Source organism: Micromys minutus (genome assembly GCF_963924665.1).
Source record: "Micromys minutus genome assembly, chromosome: 1".
Taxonomy (NCBI): Eukaryota; Metazoa; Chordata; class Mammalia; order Rodentia; family Muridae; genus Micromys; species Micromys minutus.
The window spans coordinates 220,373,780-220,393,815 of record NC_137969.1 but is presented as its reverse complement, the minus strand read 5'-3'; the positions used below and the strand labels follow the sequence as shown (position 1 = coordinate 220,393,815).

The following is a 20,036-nucleotide window of genomic DNA, read 5'->3' as shown; positions in this document are numbered from 1 at the left end:
TATGTGTGGTACCCACAGCATTATGGCTCATGCACATTTATTTCCATGAATGAAGGCAGTCATTGTTTTTCTAAATGTCAAGCTTTGGCTTACAGAACTCAAGTTTCATTTGAGAGAGAGAGAGAGAGAGGGAGAGAGAGTTTGTGCATGTATGTTTGTGCATGCATGTATATGTGTGCTTCAGAAATTTTTTTAGCCATCATATGGGAGAGAAAAAAAAAACAGTACTAACATGTAGAAGAAGCAAAAATATATTTCAGAAATTCTAAACAACAGACAAACAACCAAACCTCCCCCAAACACTGAAGAGGTGTCATGGAAGGACTTAAGAAGACGCATACCATACATTTTCTTCTGTGGTTCTTCTAAGAGCAGAGAAGACTAGAAAGATTGAGTTTTTTTTCCCCAACAGAAGGAGCTTCAATCTAGAAAAAGTAAAATAATTTCTTATTGCTAAGATATGATTTACTGATATAACAAAGTAAAAAGACCCAAAAAGACAAATCAGCTTCCCTGGACAATTCCAGGGCATTTGTAAGCAAATAAAGCTAACCAGAGCCCATCACAGCCTTTAATTAAAACATGGCAAGTCCCTGGCTGTTTGGAAATGTCCTATCAGGTGCAGGATTCCTCACCAGGAGCTTGTCCTGCTCAGAGCTAGACACCTCCCAGATGTCTGTGGAGGATGGGCTTCTCCACTTAAGCCAGTCTCCATAGACATTTGGGAGAAGGTGTTAAGGAAAGAGAGGGGCAATGATCTCATACTAGCTGAGACTAGAAACTGTCCTTAATGGAAGCTTATATGGAGCTAAGCTGAGCAGCGCTTTCACCTAAAGCAAGGAAAAAAGTTGAGGCACTTTGACCCTGAGGGATTCTGGAGCTCCTGTATATTTTTTAAATGTTAGGTGTTCGTAAATCACTTTTCTTTTTTGGTCAGGCTATGACCAGGGATCTGGGCACAGGAGAAAATGTGAACAGAAAGAGAGGGAAGACATCGTGTGAACTGGGCGGGTCAGGCCCTCTCTCCCGCATTGGGAAGACGGCTTTGTCATATCATTGTCCTGACCAATTTAGGTAAGAAGTAGAAAACGGTTTCTTCCACGACACTCTATTTTTGGTTTGGATGACAGTTCAAATCACCTGAAACATTTGTAGGATGATCTTTGGCCAAACTTGGGGAGCTGTAATAATTCACATGATGTTTTCTTTTAAAGAGGTTAAAAACATTAGAGGTCTGTAAGTTTATAAAGGTTGTTGTTGTTGTTGTTGTTGTTGTACTTCGGCATGCAGAGGTACGTGACGGCTCTAAGAACACCGGCAGAGACCCACTGTCAGCTACCATGAACACAATCCAGCTTGTCTTTCAATTATTTTGATGTGGTTTTGTAAGGCTCAAGTGATCGGACATCAGGGAACTGCAACAGAAATGAGCGTTAAGATGCTTGGGTAAAAGACTCAGAAAAAAAGTTTTGGCGTTATATTCCCAAGTTTGGTGGAGACATGAACTAAGGCCACTAGTGCAGGACAGAGTATTTGGTTTTCCGGTCCTGACTTCCGGTTGGTTCATAACAGGGAGAGAGAAGATGTGAAATAGCGGACGGATCTTCACTCGGCTTCCACCCTCACCAGCCTATGGTCTGAATGTGCCTCTGCATTCGCCATGCGCAGCGTGGATGGTCTGGCTGGCTTGGGGCTGTGGCAGTGGCTTACAGGATGCTGAGCTGGAAAACTGGAAGAGCACAGGGCAGGCTTTGGGATGCAGGAATTCCTTTCTGGCCACGCCCTCCTTTTTGGCTAGAGTTGGGTCTCAGAGACCGGCTGATCTCTATACCCTTGCACGGCGGGGAGTTGGGTCTCAGGCAACTTCAGATAATTGCACAGCAGCGGTGGCACCCTACGCAGCTTTTCTTTTTTTTCTTGGGGTGGAAAATGGTGAGAATGGCTTCATCAAAAACCGCTTTGAGACCCTTCTGAGTCAGTGCGGAACATTCCAAGTAGCACTGTGCTCCGATCTAAAACACAAAGAGAGAAAGTCGTGAGTATCAACCCTCTGACTTGCCAGACAGCCTGTTTCCAGTGTCCTTTCATTTCTATGTGGAATGTGGCAGCGACATTCAAGTGAAGAGGCTCTTCTGTGTGGGATAAGGCAGTGTCGCTGGACCTAAAGAGCAGCTAAGAAGCTGCCATCGTAAATTATTTTTGATTGGTATGTATCTCTTGGCAACATGATATAATCCACTATTATTGCTAATATCAATAAACCCTGAAAACAAAATTTAAATTAAGACAATAAAACATGAAGAAATAAAAATCACAGAAGACATTCATTAATAGAGACACCTTCCATCTCTGTATATTTTTAATAGTTAAGTGATATGTATTTTTTACTGGGTTAGTGTTCTATTTTGAATTATCATAACAATTGCTAATTGTTAAAAACAGATTATTATTGTTATTGGTAATGAGAACGATCCGGTTTATCTGCACACCATGTGCATGCAGTGCCAATTAAAGCCAGAAGAGGGCATCAGATCCTCTGGAACAGACAGTTGTGTGTTATGTGGGTGCTGGGAATCAAACCCAGATTCTTTGGAAGAGCAGCCAGTGCTTTTAACTACTGAGCCATCTTTCCAACTCTTTGAAGATGAAAAAAAAATGATTTCATACTATGGGTTATATGAGAATTAAAAAATTTCAAGAGAAATGTAGAATTTCAGGCCAGAAACTGTTGGTTTTCATTAAGAAAATCACTGGCCAGGAAAGCTGTACTCGGCTTTGGTAGAGAGGGAGACCTGAGTGTTTTGTCTCACAAGCTCCCATGAGCCAACTATGTGCTGAGGGCCTCTGAATATTAAGGCCATCTGGAGAAACACTCCCCTTTCCACGCTCCAGTTTGAAACTAACTTTGACAAAAGCAGATCCAATGAAGAAGAGGTTGGCTGGGTATTGGATCTGGAAATTATGGCAGATGAATGGCTGTGGAAACAGGGAGGCAGAAGCATGAGGTATTACAGATGGGAGTTTGTGGTTGGCACACAGGGGTGCTGGAGGACCAGGACAAAGCGGCGTGATTGCTGTGCCACTAGGATGGATGGTCTCCTAAGCTTCCAAAAATTCATGGTGGACTCATTTTCTATACAGAGATTTAGAGTTTCATTTAATCTGTACAATTGAAAGAAACATTCTGTGAGTCAGTTGGGATGCAGATGTCAGATGCATTCGTCTGTCACCAGGAAGCTTGTATAATCTGGAATGAAGAAAAACTTGTGGTTTAGCTTACACAAGAAAGGATGCAGCCCAGGCAAGGCAAAATGAGCATTCAACCAGAAGGAGAGGGAATTACATTTAAAATCTTTGTCTCTTGAGGTGTGTGTGTGTGTGTGTGTGAATGTGTGGATGTATATATGAGTGTGAGAGTATGTGAATGTGTATATGTGTGTGTGTGTGTGTGTGAGTGTGTGAGTATGTATATGATTGTGTATGTGAATGTTTGTAGGTGTGTTAATGTATATATGTGTGTGTGTGAGAGAGAGTGTGTGAATGAATGTATATATGTGTGTCAGAATGTATGTATGTGCATGTATGAGAGAGTGTGTATATGCATGTATGTGCAAGTTTGTGTGTGTGTGTGTGTGTGTGTGTGTGTGTGAGAGAGAGAGAGAGAGAGAGAGAGAGGAGGAGGTCAGAGGAAGATATCAGGCGTCCTGTTCCAACACTCTCTGCCCTGTTTCCTCTAGGCAGGATCTCCCTGAACCTGGAGCTTGCTGCTTTGATTACACTGGTTGACTATTGAACTCCTGGGATCTGCCTGTCTCTGCCCTGATGCTAGGGTTACTGGCTTCTGTGTGGGTGTTGGGGATTTGAACTCAGATCCTTATGTTTGTATAGCAAGTACTCGTGCCTGACAATTCATCCCCCAGTCCTTGAGATGTATTGTTTTCTTATTCCATGACCCTACACTTAGTCCAGTAACAAGTTGGCAAAGGTAAGAGTCACTGGATGGGATTGTTCTGAAGGTCACAGAGATGAAGATTCAGTATGAAGTAAAATTGTTTTGGTCAGGTCCAGAAATTTATTTCAAAATTCTTCCAATAGACAGCATGTACTTTTATTGGTAGGTTCTTTTCTGGCAAAAATGGCTATTTTATAAGCCAATGGGAATTGAAGCCCTCGGTGTATGATGAAATCCCACTCAATGGATTTTGTTTTGATAATAGTTTGGCTTTTAGATTTGGGAAAAAAAAAACTTCAAAAACTTATTAAAAACAGGATATGAGAGAGAGAGGGGAAGGGGGGGGTAGAGATTTTTCCTCTAACAATGACATAAAATGTCATCCTCCTCCTTGGAAGTTGATATACCCATATATAAAAATCACAGCCAGTAAAGGACTAACTGAATGTATCTGGTTGTAATGTGATGACTCTGTCAGTTATGGGGGGAGGGGAAACCTTACAAAGTGATGTGGACTATTGCATTTGGACAAACTTCTCACTAATGATTCCAAAGCCCCACACTGATTCTGTAAATCTCAGGAGTTTGGCTGACTGCCGTTCATTCACTCTGGGACCCTGAGGGATGAGTGGGACTTGCTCCCTTCCTCCCCACAGAGCTGCCAACTGACAGTGCTTTAGCAAATTAGCCTGTCTGCCCGAGCCTCTGAATGGGACAGGAGGAGCCCAAACTTGTCTCTTTGAATTCTGACATGGGGAAAGATAATGACACAGTCCATAAAGGCCTTGTTGTGTGAGGAGGTTAACCTGACATTGTGGTGGGCTGATAGTTCCAGGAAAAGTAGCCAAGGGATTTTGGGTGTGATTTGGAGCGTGCATGTGAGACACAGAGCCCAGTTGTGAGATGATTGTTATGCCACGCTCCACGTGCTCAGGGGGTCAGAAAGGAGAGTTTGTCGTGGTTCAGGGAAAGGGCACAGACATATTAAAAAGAATGCTCAAAAAATTCATTAGGGTCACCAAAGGTCGAAATGGAACATTGTGTCAAGGAAACACGACCCTTCTTGTTTACAGCAGTTCCCTTCCCTGGTCCTTGGAGCTAAATGACCTACCCAGATGAGTATTTAGGACCCATCTGCAAAAGCTCAGAGACTTCTCATTTAGACACACATGTGTGCAATCTGCAGCAAGCTTGACCAAACTGACACCTTTCAAGGAAGTAAAACAAAACAAAGGAGAGATTGAGGCTGGCCATGGAACACCTCTCTGATACTTTCTTCCAATACTTAAGGTGCATTGTTCCCAGTTCTGGGAAACATGACACTGTGGTACAGGACAGATGAGATCTGAGGGGAAGAGATGAAAACAAGCCAACTTGCAGCGGGTCAAACCAAGTGGGCAAGCTAAAACCATTCCCTTCCTTTGACTGGGGTGGGGTGCACTGAAGAAGCACAGCAGTGAGAGAAGGGTTGGGGACAGGAGCCCTTCGGGCAGCATTCTTGCCATGGACAAAGCCTAGACTTTGATCCCCTCTCTGTATAAAATCACATCTGCTGAAACAAACCAGCAACAGGTAGAAGCAAAAGGATCAAGGGTATCCTCAGGTACATGTAGAGTTCAAGGCCAACCCGGGGTACATGAGCATATACTAAAAACACAAACAAAAAAACCAGTAACTAGAAGGAACAGAGACAAATGTCTTCCCAGCTGCAGACAAGTCTGAGGGCAAGCAGGCCGAGAGGAATTGTCTGTAGGGCCGAGTGTATGGTATGTTAGTTCACCACGGTGCCACAGGAACCAAGGAAGGAAGACTTTTGCCAATGCATTTACAGGTCCAGGAACTGGTTCTAACTTGCAGAGATAAGGATGCATCCATCTCTCAAATCAGGGGATGGAATGACTCTGCTCTGCTGTTCCCAGAAGTCTTTGAGAAAAGCTGTCCTAAACTGAAGAGTTTGTTTGTAGTCTCTAGGAAGGAGGCAAAGAGCACTGTGGTCCAGAGAATCCTCTCAGGACCTCTCTCTGCTGCTCACCTCTATAAACCTCATTTCCCTCTAGGAGAGTTTTGACAAGAATACACATACCACAGGGGGTGCTTCCAGGATTAACTGTGAGGAAGCCCATGCCATGCCCGGGGTCAGCTCATCACCGTGTAGATGTACTATTATAATGAAGTATCTGACAGAGGGCTCAAAGACTCAGGAACCTAAAACCATCTTTGTGAATTACATGAATCATCACGAAACCAGTTTAAAAAAATCTCATTTGGTTTTCTTCTAGATTGGACTTCATATGCTCAACATGATTGTAAACCAGAGAACAGTTAGGAGAGGAGGGCAGAAGGGAATCAAGCGGGGAGCCCAGCCACTGTCCTTAAAATAAAGCTAAAATGAAACTGGGGGCTTTGGGGTGACTTGTTATTACAGAGGAAAAACAAAACCAAAAAGCAACTCCCCAAACTTGGAGTGAGGCTAGGGAGCATGGGGTGAAGGCAGGAACAGATCTGGAGGCAAGGAACACAGAGCAGGCTACTGCAGAAGCACTGGGCCTTCCTGCTAGGAGCCACATACAGTTACACACATTAACATGAATGTTAGTGAGAGCATCTGAGGTTGGACATGGGAGGAGACCCACAGATACACTCATTTTCCCAGGGGCCACACGCATGGCTGGAGTGTGGGAATGATGAGTTCAGTGCCCAGCGTGCACATAGATGGATTCAAATATGTCTGTCTGTCTGTCTGTCTGTCTGTCTGTCTATCTATCTATCTATCTATCTATCTATCTATCTATCTATCTATCTATCTATCTATCATCTATTATCTATCTATCCATCCATCTATATCTATCTATCTATCTATCTATCTATCTATCTATCTATCTATCTATCTATCATCTATCTATCCATCCATCTATATCTATCTATCTATCTTCTATCTATCTATCTACATACCTACCTACCTATCATCTATCTATGTGTATATCTATCTATCTATCTTCTATCTATTTATCTATCAATCGTCTATCTTATATCTATCTATCTTTTGCTAAAGAGTAATTTGTAGTTAATAGTATTCTTTACTGGTTTGGAGAAGGTGACTAAGTGCTTGGGGTCATATATTTTGCAGGGTTAATTACTTAGAAAGTAATAAAATTTAAACTCCCCTGCTTGGGTTGATTGACTAGATCAAGGAGGAAATAGATTCAGATTAGAGACCATGGCCCTTGAGTCTCCTTCTGCACATAGTAGTGGCTGCTCTGTTCACATCGGGGTGACAGTGGGGAAGCAGAGCTTTGGCGTCTGGCAAATACATTTTGAAGCACTTTTGTAGCAAGATCACTGTTTATGGCCGACTCTCAGAAGTGAAGCATGGTCAGAGAAGGTAATTCCAGCTTCGCTCTGTCAGACAGCCACTTAGATTATCTTTCCATATGTGATTTGTAATGCTGCCCAGACGAAGTGGCATTCATTATAGGAAGAGAAGGATTAGACAAAGAACCCTGCCAGATTTCAAATCCACTTCTCTACCCGGAAAAAAACAATCACAAAACGTCTCATGTGGGCTCATTTAGATAGGTCACACGGATAAGAAACAGGGATGTACATCTAACAATTACCATTAATTCATGCTAAACGTGGCATGTCCATGATCTACACATCAATGGGGCAAAATGGTTAAGTGCTTAGCTGTTGAAACTCTTGAAGTTTCTTAATGAAAGACAGAAAGTGCCGGCTGACAGGAACACTCTCCAAAATGGCTCCTACTAGTTTGTGTAGAACAAGGAAGAAGTGTAACATAAAGATTCGAGGCACGTTGCAGTTTAAGGCAAACTCCTGCGTAGCTCACCCACCCTAAACGCTCAGTTCAAATGTGACCATACCGCTTTGGCGAGCTTCACCCCATGCTCATAGGTCAGGGGCTTCTCCTTCATGTACAGCAGGCGTGCCAAGGTTTTGGGGTCATCTCGGAGATCAATCTGGAACAAAGATAAGTTAACTATTTTCAGATACTATCAGTTATTTTTAAGTGAAGAATATAATATAGTGCTCTCTTCCATTTTAACCTCTCTGATGTTGCTGGATTTTCTCCAAGGAAACAATGTATACACACCCATGTTATGTTTGAGAGGCTAAAGTGATCCCTCTTCCCCTCTCTCCCACACTCCCTTTTCCTCCCCTTCCCGCTCCCCTCTCCCCCTCCCCCTCTCTTATTGTTTGAGACAGGGTTTCTCTGTATAGCTCTGGTTGTTCTGGAACTCACTATGTAGACCAGGATAGCCTCTAACTCACAGAGATCCACTTGCCTCTGCCTTCCAAGTGCTTCCATGTTGCAGGGTGGCTCAAAGCAGTTAACCTGGCTGCTGAGAACATTCTCCAATGTCATGGGTACGTTTTGGTGATTACTCATTTGACTGTAACTCATATTACTCATTATATATTATTAGTTGTGGCTTTGGACCCATTATCCCTGGCCTTCAAAGGGTTGGAGATCTGCTACCTGTGAGACTTTTTCAACAGGTAACAAATGGCCAGGGAGGCCTAGGAGGGGAGTCCCAGTGAGGAAAGGCCAAAGGGTTCTTCTAGTGAGGCAGCAGAATATCTCTCAAGGGGGAGCAGTTTTGAGGGCAGCAGGTAAAGGATTGGACACTTTACTAAATGCTGTGGTTGCTTTCAAATGTTAGTGTGTCTGTGGGAACACAGGGCTTGCTTCCTGCAGGCAGTTGGTATGGACATGCCAGGATTCCATCAATTAGAGGAATGCTTATGAAAAGTCATAGTTTCATGTTTCCATTTGTTTTTCTAGTTTTCTTAATCATTTGATGTAGAGACTATTCTAAACAGACTCGAGTCACAATAAAGACTTTGAATGGCCAGTTACATAATTTGGCAGTAGGATCTAGGTCTCTTGTAATGGACAGGCATACATTTGCAACTGAAGGTAGAAAAAACCCTTCATTTAGACAAATAGTTATTGTTCTGGGCAGAAATATGACTTGTAATCAGTCATGTGGATAAACGAGATCTACACTGTATCTAAGTGAACACATATAACCCTCACCTGCCCGTGTTACTTTTAGAGAGCATCTTTCTTTCATTTGTAGTTTAAAAAATTTTTTCTCTTTGTCAAATGGGATTCAAAATAAGAAATCAAAAGAAGTCTATCTGTAGGAAGCAGATAGAAAACCCCACAGCCGAAGTATGGTCCTGAGACTGAGTCACTACTGCAGATTTTAAAACAGCCAAGAACTATAGCCATTTGAACTATGACTAGTTCAGACAATCCTCAACCATCAGGAGGCTTATTGATGGCGATTTAAGCTGAGGAACTTTATCAGCTTTCAAACACTTGAGGCCTTGACAGTTTATACGTGTTAATCTTAATTATGTGTGTTTTAACATTCCTAATACCTGCGTGTCTAAGGAGTTTTAGAAATACAGAGCAGAGACTTTCTTTCTGCTCCAGCAGCGCCATCAAGGAGGCCTGGCATGTGTATCAAGTATCAAGCTGTCAAGTAGACCCTGTCCAAATCTAGGGTCATTTGGACCCACACACTTATTTGGCTGCATTACAATTGTCTAGCCTAAAAAAAAAATCAAATAGCATGTCCAGTTGATGCCTTTGCTTCATTACTCCATTCAGGGCTGGGAAGAGTATCTGTTGAATAATTATATTGTTATTTTTAAAAAATAACAAGCTGTGAGCTTAATTTTAAAGGCCAGCTCAAAACTTTCTCCTACACATTATATAACCCTATAACATTTCCAACTGGACCGTTGTGAACCTTCAGAACTTCTCCTCACCGATGTGACATAGCTGAGAATCTGCCATGGTGTTTGATAGAATACAGGGTTCACCTTTCTTTCACACAGCCTCTCCCACCCCTCCATCACCCTCATTCTAACCTGTGTCCCAATGAGCACGTAAGGCACGTGGGGCATGCAGTCTTTCAGTTCTGGGACCCACTCCTCCTGGACGTTGTGGTAAGAGGCAGGGTTTACAACCGAGAAGCAGATGAGAAACACGTCGGTGTTGGGGTAAGAGAGCGGCCGCAGCTGGTTGTAGTCCTCCTGTGGAAGAACAGAGAATTAACCCAGGTTGCGTGCAGAGAATTCTGTGTGTCTTCTTGGGACTCAGACAGGGAGAAGCCACTGTCGCAGCTGCTAAGCTGATCGCAAGTTGCCCACTTCAAATCAACTTAATAAAAACTAAACTAAACTAAACTAAACAGCTTTATTGAGGTAAGTTGGAGTCTACCCACTCATTCCTCCTCTATAACTAACTGTATACTAATTTAAGGTCTAGTCACCATGTTTTGTTATACCACAGTTGGGGGGTGGTTAGCAAACCCATCTCCTCACAGAGTTACTGATTCTTAATGATGACAACACCTAAAATCTTCTCCCAACACATAACAATAACATAACCACACCTTCCTACCAGCTGTATGTGAATGGTAGCTTCTAGAATCATCCATCCTGCCTAATGGTAAATTTGCGCATTGACTGATATTTTCCCATTTCCTGCCCCTTCTTGCCCTGGGTACCAACCAGTTTACTCTGCTTCTGTGTCCTCAGAAACTCACCCACATAGACAGTACAATTAACAGGGAAGAACATAGGTCTCCCGGGACAGTGGAGTTGCACTGGCTGGAACATGTATTTAAATTAGTGGGTCCTTGACCCATGAGTCTCTTCAACAATTAAACATTGTTTTCAAATTGAACACAGAGTAAGATAAACTACAAAGCAAGTCTTGTTGCCAAATGAGATACCTCTGTTGAAGAAATATGTTTGGGACTTGTTCCTAAATGTATCCCAGTGCCAGAGTGTGGCAAGTTAAAAGCCAGATGTTTGGTTGCCAAGGAGTTTTAGGTCATTTAATAGTCATTGTATGTTTTCATAGAATTTAGTAACATAGCCAATACAATACAATACAATGCAACAGTAACATGTGCTCAGACATTTCCTCTTATATGTGCGACCAAATGCTTTATATACATCACACACTTAGATGTGTCAATACATACATTATACATATACACACATGTTGTAAAGCCCCTTGGTCTTGCCCACCTCACTGTGATTACAGGGAAACCCTTGCAAGACCAGGCCTGTTGATAAGCCCTCGTCTTTTCTGTGGGCTTTTACTACAGTCACTTTCTTTCATCAGGGCCACATGAAGAACTTTTAGAAGACTGTGACATGCTGAGATCCTCGAGTGAGGGGACCTTGGGCACCACCTGTTACTCTGACATTTCATTCTTCAAATCAGATTGTCCCAAATGGCTCTAGGCTTAGTTTGATTGGTTTTCTCATTCTCTACCTACATCCTGTCCATAGCAAGCAATTTTATGAAAAAAGATGATTCCCTGTAAAAAGCAGGATTTAGGGACTGGAAAGATGGCTTATTTAGTGTTTAGGTTGCTCTCCCAGAGAACCTGGATTTGGAAACCAGAACTAACATGACAGCTCCCAGTGGTCTGTAACTCCAGGGCCCTCTTCTGCCCTCCGGGGCGCAGGCATGTAGGCGGTACACAGACAAGCATGTAGACAAACACCCATAGATAAAATGATAAAATAAAATTGAATGTGAAGAGTCCTGTACTGACTGGTCAGGTGGAGCCTGGAGTGGAGCAGGCAGATTTGTGTGTAGCATCATCATCCTCAGCACTAAAGCTCAAGTCTGGGGGTCATTACCAAGGACCAGGCGCCATTACAAGAAGTGTGTGTATCATCTGGAGTTCTCGCAGAAGCACTAGACAGATGCTGCCTGCTATCAGCCTTCTTGTTCCACAGAAAAGGAGGCCAAGTTAGAGATGTCTGTAATGGATCAGTGCTACCGAGTTATTGAATATCAAAGCCTGTGTGAGTTTAGATGCCAGATTACTTTTCTTTTTTTCTTTTTAAACGTGGCTATCTAGGAATACATTACTGCAGGGGTGCATTGTCTGTTTCACAGAGGGCATTGGCTCCAGATTACCACAAGATGGCAGCAGACACTGTATATTTAAAACCACAATGCTTCTGCTCCCTCTAACACCAAAACCAAACCAGATTAGTCTGGGAGGGAGGAGCCCATCTGGTGGTCTGAATGCCACTGAAGAAGTGCTGCTTAGGTGATAGGGAGTTGGGGAGGTGAGCGGTGGGCTCATTTGCTCTTCTGGCAAAGTGGCTCAGGCCCCGGTGCAGAGATGCCTGGTGGTGTCAGCTGCTGGTCTCAAGGTCCAGATTCTAGATGTCTTTGCTGCAGGACTTAATCCTGTTGTGTAAATCTACTTAAAGGAACTGATTACTTACTGGACTTGTGGCTCTGTCAACGCTGCCGCATGAACTGTGTAAGGCGATTCAGAACTGGGCATCAAGTCAGGGAATGAGACTGAAAATACACAAACCAGTTCCACGTATGTGAACTGAGTTTCCTGCCTCTTTTAGTTACTCTCGTAAGACAGAGTGTTTATCTGACCTCATTGGAAAATTCCAATGTCAACTCCAGACAATCCTTTACACCCAAATTCTTACACCAACTTCCAAAGGATGGTCCTCAGACCAGCAGCTCGAGTATGTCTTGAGAGCTCTTTAGACCCAGATGTCTAAGGCTTAATTAAGCTCATGGGGGTCTGAGCCCCACATGCTTCAGTCAGCTTATAGCAGTTTCAGGGTCTCAGGTGACCATACCCCCTTTTTCAAACCATCAACCTTGCAGCTCTCAAAATCAGACATCCGAAAGATTTCATCAGGACTGTAGAGAAAAAATTACCTTCAATGAAGGTTTGTGCCTGGCAGACAGGAGTTTGGTGGTAACCTTGGTTGTGGCTGTGGCTAAGAAGCATGGCAGAAATTCGGAATTAATAAAAAAGGACTTGGTGACGCCAAGGGCTTCATGATACCAAGAGATTGGGCATTTGAATTCGTACCCGCTGATGGCTTGAATGAGTTTTGAGGCGAAGCACGCTTGGATTGTAGATTATGGTCCCATGTGAAGATGTATGGATCAGCTGTGAGGAAGGGCTAAGTGGTCCTGCTGGCACCGAGGCACCTTCGGATGCTGCAAATGACTGTGGGCAGCAGACGCCTGTGTGCCTTTTGAAGAGACGGTGTGCTAACTCATAAAAGCCACTAGGTAGTGGTTTGGAGGGCCAAGATGGACACAAGGGGACTTGGGCTAGGCTTAGAGATTAGAAAATTAGGTTTTTGAGTACTTCACACACAGAGGTAGACATGGGGCTATCGTGTGTGGGCACTGTGGAAACTCTCAGCACACACTGGTCAATTACTATGGCCCTAAATATGCCCATGAGCAGGTTCATCACAAAGGTACAGTGCTGGAGCATTGGAGCCATTAGCTCTCCTTGAGTTTTGGATCCGCAGGAACTCATTGCACTGTGGGTTTATACTCAGCAGCGGGTCTGGCGCGAATCCTAGAATGCGCATGTCTGGGAAGTGCCCGGAAGCTGCTGTCTGTGTTGTAAGGAAAGCAGTGCTGTGTTCTAGCCCCCTGCTCCAAGAGGCTGGGAGTAGAATTCTGCTTCTTTTGCTTTGGAGCGTCCTGACATTTATCCCAGGTTGTTGGCACCAGCTCTGTTTTCCATATTCTCCCCTAAATCCTAATCTCGGAAAGCAGGACAAGGCCCGGAGCTCAGGATGTTGCCCAAGAGCATGAGGGGTGGAGACAAATTCTCTGGATTCAAATCCCTACCTCGCAGCCTGTCACTACTACTTCGGTGTAGTTTTCGAGTTCTCGTAGCTTTCTCGCCTCAGTTTCTGCTTTCTCGTCTCAATTTCTTTATCTTTTAAGTGTAAAATGATCTTCTGGTTGTGAGAACACGATGCTTTAATTTGTGACTCCTTGGATTGACGCTTTGAATACAGTAAGCACTTAAATGTTAGAGTGAAAGGGTCCATCCTACATCTAAAGTCAGCAACAGCTGTGGGTCTTGGAACCCTGTCCCCTATCCCCGTTGAATATCAGGGATGACTCTGAAATTCACTTTTCTGAATGCTAAGTAGTAATGAGATCCGAATGTTTGTGAACTGTGATTGCATCCTTTAGTCAATGTCCTTCATCTTTGTTTTTGCTACTCTTGGGAAAGGTAAGAAAGGGGCCTTAGTTACCTTTACCGGCAGCTTATCACGTGGGCAGCATCCTCCAAACAGCGCACTCCAAGAAACCACACTGAGATACGTGCGGTGAGAAAGGTTGAGTTGCTTATTGAGAGAAAAACATTTAATCCGAGGTTTTAGGCAAACTTTCCATGAAGTGTTGACGCCAGACCCTGTGCTCCAGATGGCCCTGTTAGCTCAGCCAATAGCAGAAGAGAAAGTCTTGTGTGCTTCCAAGTGGACCTGGGGTTGTCATTAATGGGCCCCAGCTGTAGTTCCCTCTGGCCCGCTCACTTGCGGCTGAAGAAGAAGGCCTTGTGGGGAAAGAAGAGCTTCACATATCTGGTCTTAGTGAAGCTCTGTGGTCGCAGTCCTGAGCCAGGAGGTCTTCCTGCTCCCAAAGTCACTGGTGGCAGCTAAGCTGCTCTGGGCTATGGTTTGGCAGTGAGAGAAACCATCCAACCCTCACACAATGCAAGCCACCTTATGTCTAGAGGGGCGCATGTGCAGGGAACATAGGCTTACTCTGATGAGAAACTGGGGCCTGCTTAGGTGACTAGCAGAGAAGGCTGCTCCTTGCTCCTGACACCAGGAGACAGTCGTTCATTCTGGCAGCGATGCTAATTGCTATTTCTGCTAGTGCTTGCTGTCTTTGAGATACAACTACCCAGAGTGTGGTTTCTCATGATCATTTGTTTGGGTGAGGGTCCAAGGACAAGAGGGTAAGATGCCTCACCACCTTGGCTGATCCGCTGCATCTGCTGTCCAGAGGACACCTGGCCCTGAACATTGGCCTGGGAAACCCCGCTCACACGCTATTTTTTTCCCCGGGCCACGAGCACTCAGGATAGGCTCAATCCTCGTTACTCTGGTGTCACGCTTTCCATTGTATGTTTCTCATGGCAGGAGCCAAACAGGCCAGCGGGAACTCCGAGTCTCTTCCTGTAGCTGAGCCAGAGATCTGAGCACGGGAACCACTTTGAGAGAAACTGTCGTTCATTAACAAGGAGCGTGAGCCATACAGGTGAGCCTGACATGAGTGGATTGTAGATTAAGCTGGAGGAATGTCCTGTTGTCTGCTGGGTGATCTGAGGGGAAAATCCCTTACTGACCTCGTCTGATTTTTTAAATTAATTAATTAATTAATTAATTAATTTTGAGACAGGATTTTCTCCGAGTAGCCCTGGGTATCCTGGAAAACTTGCTCTGTAGACCAGGCTGGCATCGCATTCAGAGAGATCCATCTGCCTCTGCTTCCTGAGTTCTGGGATTACAGGTGTGCACTACCAACACTTCAGTGTTTGAAATTCCATCCAACTGAATTCTGAAGATTTTTTTTTTCCTTCAAAGTGCTCCATCCAAGGCCTAAATGATAGTTTGTCTCTGGAGTGTGGGGAGAAAGCCAGCTCCCAAGTGGTGGTAGCATTTCCATGGCCTCATTAGAAACCGTCCTTAGCAAAAGCTTGGCTGAGCTGCCAAATGGAGAGGAGAGTGTCCAGGCTAAGTCTACAGCCACCATGTTGAAGGCCGAATGGTGGAAGGAGGCCGGTTAAACGGTTGCTCAGGGTTGCTTTTGAGGGTGGGGAATAACAACTTCCCCTCACCCGATCTTTCAAATTACATTTGCTTCTTGAGTTGTTCTCAATGTCCCGTCCCCCCATTAGCTCAGGACAAAGGTATGGGCACACCTCTTTGGGTTATTCATGTAAGGAAATCTAATTATTCAGGTTAGATAGAACTTGATAGCTGCAGTTAAAAACGTGTTTCCATTGTACGTTTGTCTACCCGTCTGTTCTGACTTATTCAGTGACAGACCCAATGAGTAATTTTTAAGTAGTTGTAGGCAGTCCTTGTGATTTGAGTGCTGTTGAAGGCTACTCGGTACTATTTAGAGTAGGGACTGGAACTTTTGGGACAAACCTTATATGATGGCTATTCTTGGTTGTCAACTTGACTACATCCGGAATTAACTTCCTAGGTTCACCTGGGAAGGATTTTTCTTAATTAAATCCTTTGGAGTGGGAAGATCTTTCTATAATCTGGATCTTTTGAGGTGGGAAGATCCACTGTTAATCTGAGCCACAGCACTTTAGTGACAAGTCCCAAGATTGAGGCTCTCAACGTGTGCTATTCAGGGTAGCAGCAATGGAAACCTATTCATAAGCCCAAATTCTTGGGGCCCATCTGGACTTGTAGAATTGAAAACTGTGGGGCGGGGCCCTGTGGCCGGATTTTAACAAGCTCTGGGGGGTTCTGGTCCCATGCTCAAGTTTGAGAATTATTGTTTGAGAACAGGAATGATGGTTTATTGTAATGTGCTTACCCCTGCATTCAAAACCTTTCACTGCTGAATGGGCTCCCTTGGGTCTCGACTCAAACTCCTTTGATTAATTACTCCAATTCTTTCAGAATTTCTTGAAAATTATCTTTCAACGTCCTTAATCATAGAGCCAGAGGCCCAGAAGGAACCTTCTGATATGTTCTTATTTCCTTTCTCCATGCTTCATGGCTTTGTGCTCCTACGTGAACGATGTCTATCCAGAGACTTCAAAATACGTGGAAAAAGGCATTAAGGTGAGAATTAAGTTGAAGAACTAGTTGAACCTATTTGTTATTATATCTCTCAGCATTTCTCACCCCATGTCAGAGGCCGGGGTCAGCCTGCATGCTTCAGTTTCAAGTTTAAAGGTATTTTCCCAATATATCACCACTTCCACTCTTACACGAGTGTTTTTTTTTTTTTTTTTAACTCTATATTTAAAGGACAGAGTAATGGGAAATAATAACTCAACTCTACAAGAGCTTTTAAATGGTTTTATTGGATGTGAAATGAAATAGAGATCAAGGGATATTGTTCTTGGGGCAGCTGATGCATAGAACCCAACACCTGCCGTGGGTTACTACAGGAGCCTGTGGAAGAACTGAATGGACACAGACTTCCAGAGTTTTCTCGGAAGGCAAGGAGGGCAGAGCGGTTTCAAGAGTATGAAAGAATCCTTGTTGTGTTGGGCTTTGCAAACTGGATTGCATGCACTCTACACATTGCGAGGTTGTAAGGAATGGTGACACCCTGCTGATTCCACGATTGAGTTAGAGCAGGCAATTTCAGCTCTCACATCCGTGTATCCTGTTTGCTGAGATCTTTTCTGGCAGGAGCTATACTCCCTTGTATCAGAGGACCAAATCGATTTTTCCCCTTGAGTAGCTACAGGGACATGTTTTCCCTAGTATTGTTTCTGTTTTTTTTGACATTGATGGGAGAGGTCACACTTCCCCTAATTATGATAGTGTTTTTTTTTTTCCAAACAGCCATCTGGCCATGAAGCTGGAGGGACCTGGGAAGAAGCCTTGGGTCTGAGCGAGAGCATCCAGACTCCCTGTCCTGGATGGGAAACACCAGCTTTGATGTCTCATATACACTTGTCAGTGGTCCTTACAAATGCACATTGAAAAACCTTAAAATTTTTCTATTTATTTATTTTCTAGTAGAGAGCTTTCAAGTTGAGCAAAATGATATATCTCTAGATAATTGTGAGAAAAGGCCTTGACAACTGCATAGCTCTTAACAATTACCAAGGAACTCACAGTGGGAAATGCCACAGTCAAATACTCACGCCAAAGGACTTAAGCTGTATAAATTTGGACTGACTGAACAACCCGCTGATTTGACCTAAATAAATGATTCAAGACATATGGTAACATGCTCTATCCAAGAAATTAGGCCACAGCCATCCATGGCTCATCCACATCCCCTCCTCCACCCGGCAAACTTCTAACACTGGATGTTGTCCACAGCCCCGTGTGAGGTGCAGGAAAAGACAGTTACCAGATGCTTTTACCCGTGACAACCACCTGCAGGTTCACTTGAATCACATGATTCAAGTCCTCGTCCTTCCATTCTCAAACCCAGAGAAATACTTGTGACAGAATAAGACTGTCTGGGAATCTTAGAGACTTTAGTTTCCAGTGGTTTGGGGTTGACCTTCCTCGCTGGAACATATCCAGACCCTTGCTTTCCTTTCAGTGCTTAATCTGTCTTATCCACCCCCATCTCTTTTTGAACTTATTCACGGTTCACTAGTAAATCAAATAAAAGATAGGCGAAGTAAATAGCAAGGGGAAAAAAGGGTAAAATTACAATTTGTAAAATAGATTTGAACATCTTGGATGTGGAATAGGTTTGGAATAGAGGCAATTGAAGCTCTTGGCTAGAATATGCAACAAAATATTTAAAATTAAAATTAATATATAGCATGAACATATATTTATGTATATGTATATAATATATAAATATATACATATATGTTTATATAATATATGAATATATACATTTATGCAAGAATGTACATTTGGTTGTCATTTTCGTAGAAAAATATATGGGCTCCAAATGATCAGATTGAGCCTACCTTGCTAACTTCTGAATGATGAGCCAAATGGACCGTTTTTTTCCTACATCCCCTTCCTCATCCCTTAATGAGACAAGACAGTGAGCACATACCTGTCCTGCAGTGTCGTACAGTCCAAGCAAGTGCTGCTTGCCTCCCACTGTCACGGTCACTAGGGGAGAAGAGAGGAGAAGTAAGCCCAGGTGTCAGTCAGTAGAATGTGTCATGCCAGCGCCTCTCTGGGCAGGGAGGACGAGCATATGTCTCACTGGTGTATGTTCTAAACCACATTGACAGCACAGTTTCCAAATGAAAGAGAACCTTGGGCTGCAGTGACAGCAGATGGTCTGAGCCACTTCCAAATGTCTCAATGGAGATGACTATTTCCTGTACTCTGTGGGCTGTCTGGTGACCTTTACTGCCTCTGCAATATGAAGCTCCTGAAGGAAAGGATGCTAGGTCCCTTTCTGGTTAGGTTATCACTATCTTTGCTTTGGGCTACCTTTCAGGATACAGAATCGGGTAAGAAAGCATTAGAAATTTCTGTGTTCTTGGGGCTGAGGAGACGGCTCTGTTGGTAAAGTGCCTACTGTGCAAACATAACAACTTGACTTTGGATCCCCAGCAATCATGTAAAAAGGCCAAACATCATTGTGAGAACCTGCATAGTTACAGGGAAGGGACAGAGACAGGCAGATCTCTGGAGCTCACTGGACAGCCAGCCAAGCTGACTGGTGAGTATCAGCTTTAGTAAAATACTCTGAGGGTCATTCAAGGAAGACACAGACATCAACCTCTGGTCTCTGCTACACACATAGGCACTGGTACACACATGCATCTGCATGTCCATGTACCTACACATATGCTGCACTACACCACACACACACACACACACACACACACACACACACACACAGAGAGAGAGAGAGAGAGAGAGAGAGGTGTTTTTATCTGACTTTGAGATACTAATAAAACCCAGGTGGTGTCTGGGCATGCGGTTTTAGGTATGTAGCCTCACATAACTCCAGGGTTAGATTTACCCAGCAGGCCTGATGCCATGCCAAGCAATTGTACCCAAAGCAAGGAGTAATATGGGCACACCAGCCGCTCTGCACACATCTGGGAATGACATAAAGTCTCAAGTTGCTGCGAAACCGAGAGGGACCAGATTGCATGCAGGAGGGATATGGTTCTCTTGGTGAGTGGGAAGAGCAAGGTTAAACTTCCAGGAGCCCCAAAATCTCTCCTGGGAAATAGTGGATCAAATATGCATGAACACCCCTCCCCCAGTTGATTAGAAAACAACTAATGACAAAGTAAAAGTGGGTTTGGTCTTCTCTGCCGTAGGCTGTGCAGGACAGGTAGAGAGATGGGACCTGAAGCTCTAATGTGTCAGGCACACTCCTTAGCTGGCACGGGGTTGCTGACTTGGTGCTGACTTTTACTTTGATTTATTTTCAGGTTGATTGGCATCATGTACGTTCTCTCTCTCTCTCTCTCTCTCTCTCTCTCTGTGTGTGTGTGTGTGTGTGTGTGGCAGAATTATTATAATTTATCATGTGATATAGTAAGCAAATAATTTAAAAATTTTCTATCAA

General features: G+C 43.7%; 1 protein-coding gene across 1 annotated transcript in view; it reads right to left on the bottom strand.

Moving 5' to 3' along the window:
• Window positions 1-235: 235 nt before the first annotated feature.
• The window catches only part of RHOJ (ras homolog family member J), a 75,981-nt gene continuing 56,180 nt past the window's right edge, over window positions 236-20,036 (bottom strand). The window contains 4 exon segments of the mRNA XM_080923032.1: window positions 236-2,012; window positions 7,834-7,929; window positions 9,857-10,021; window positions 18,552-18,610. Coding sequence (XP_080779158.1) covers window positions 1,866-2,012; window positions 7,834-7,929; window positions 9,857-10,021; window positions 18,552-18,610 — 467 coding nt within the window. The 3' untranslated portion in view covers window positions 236-1,865.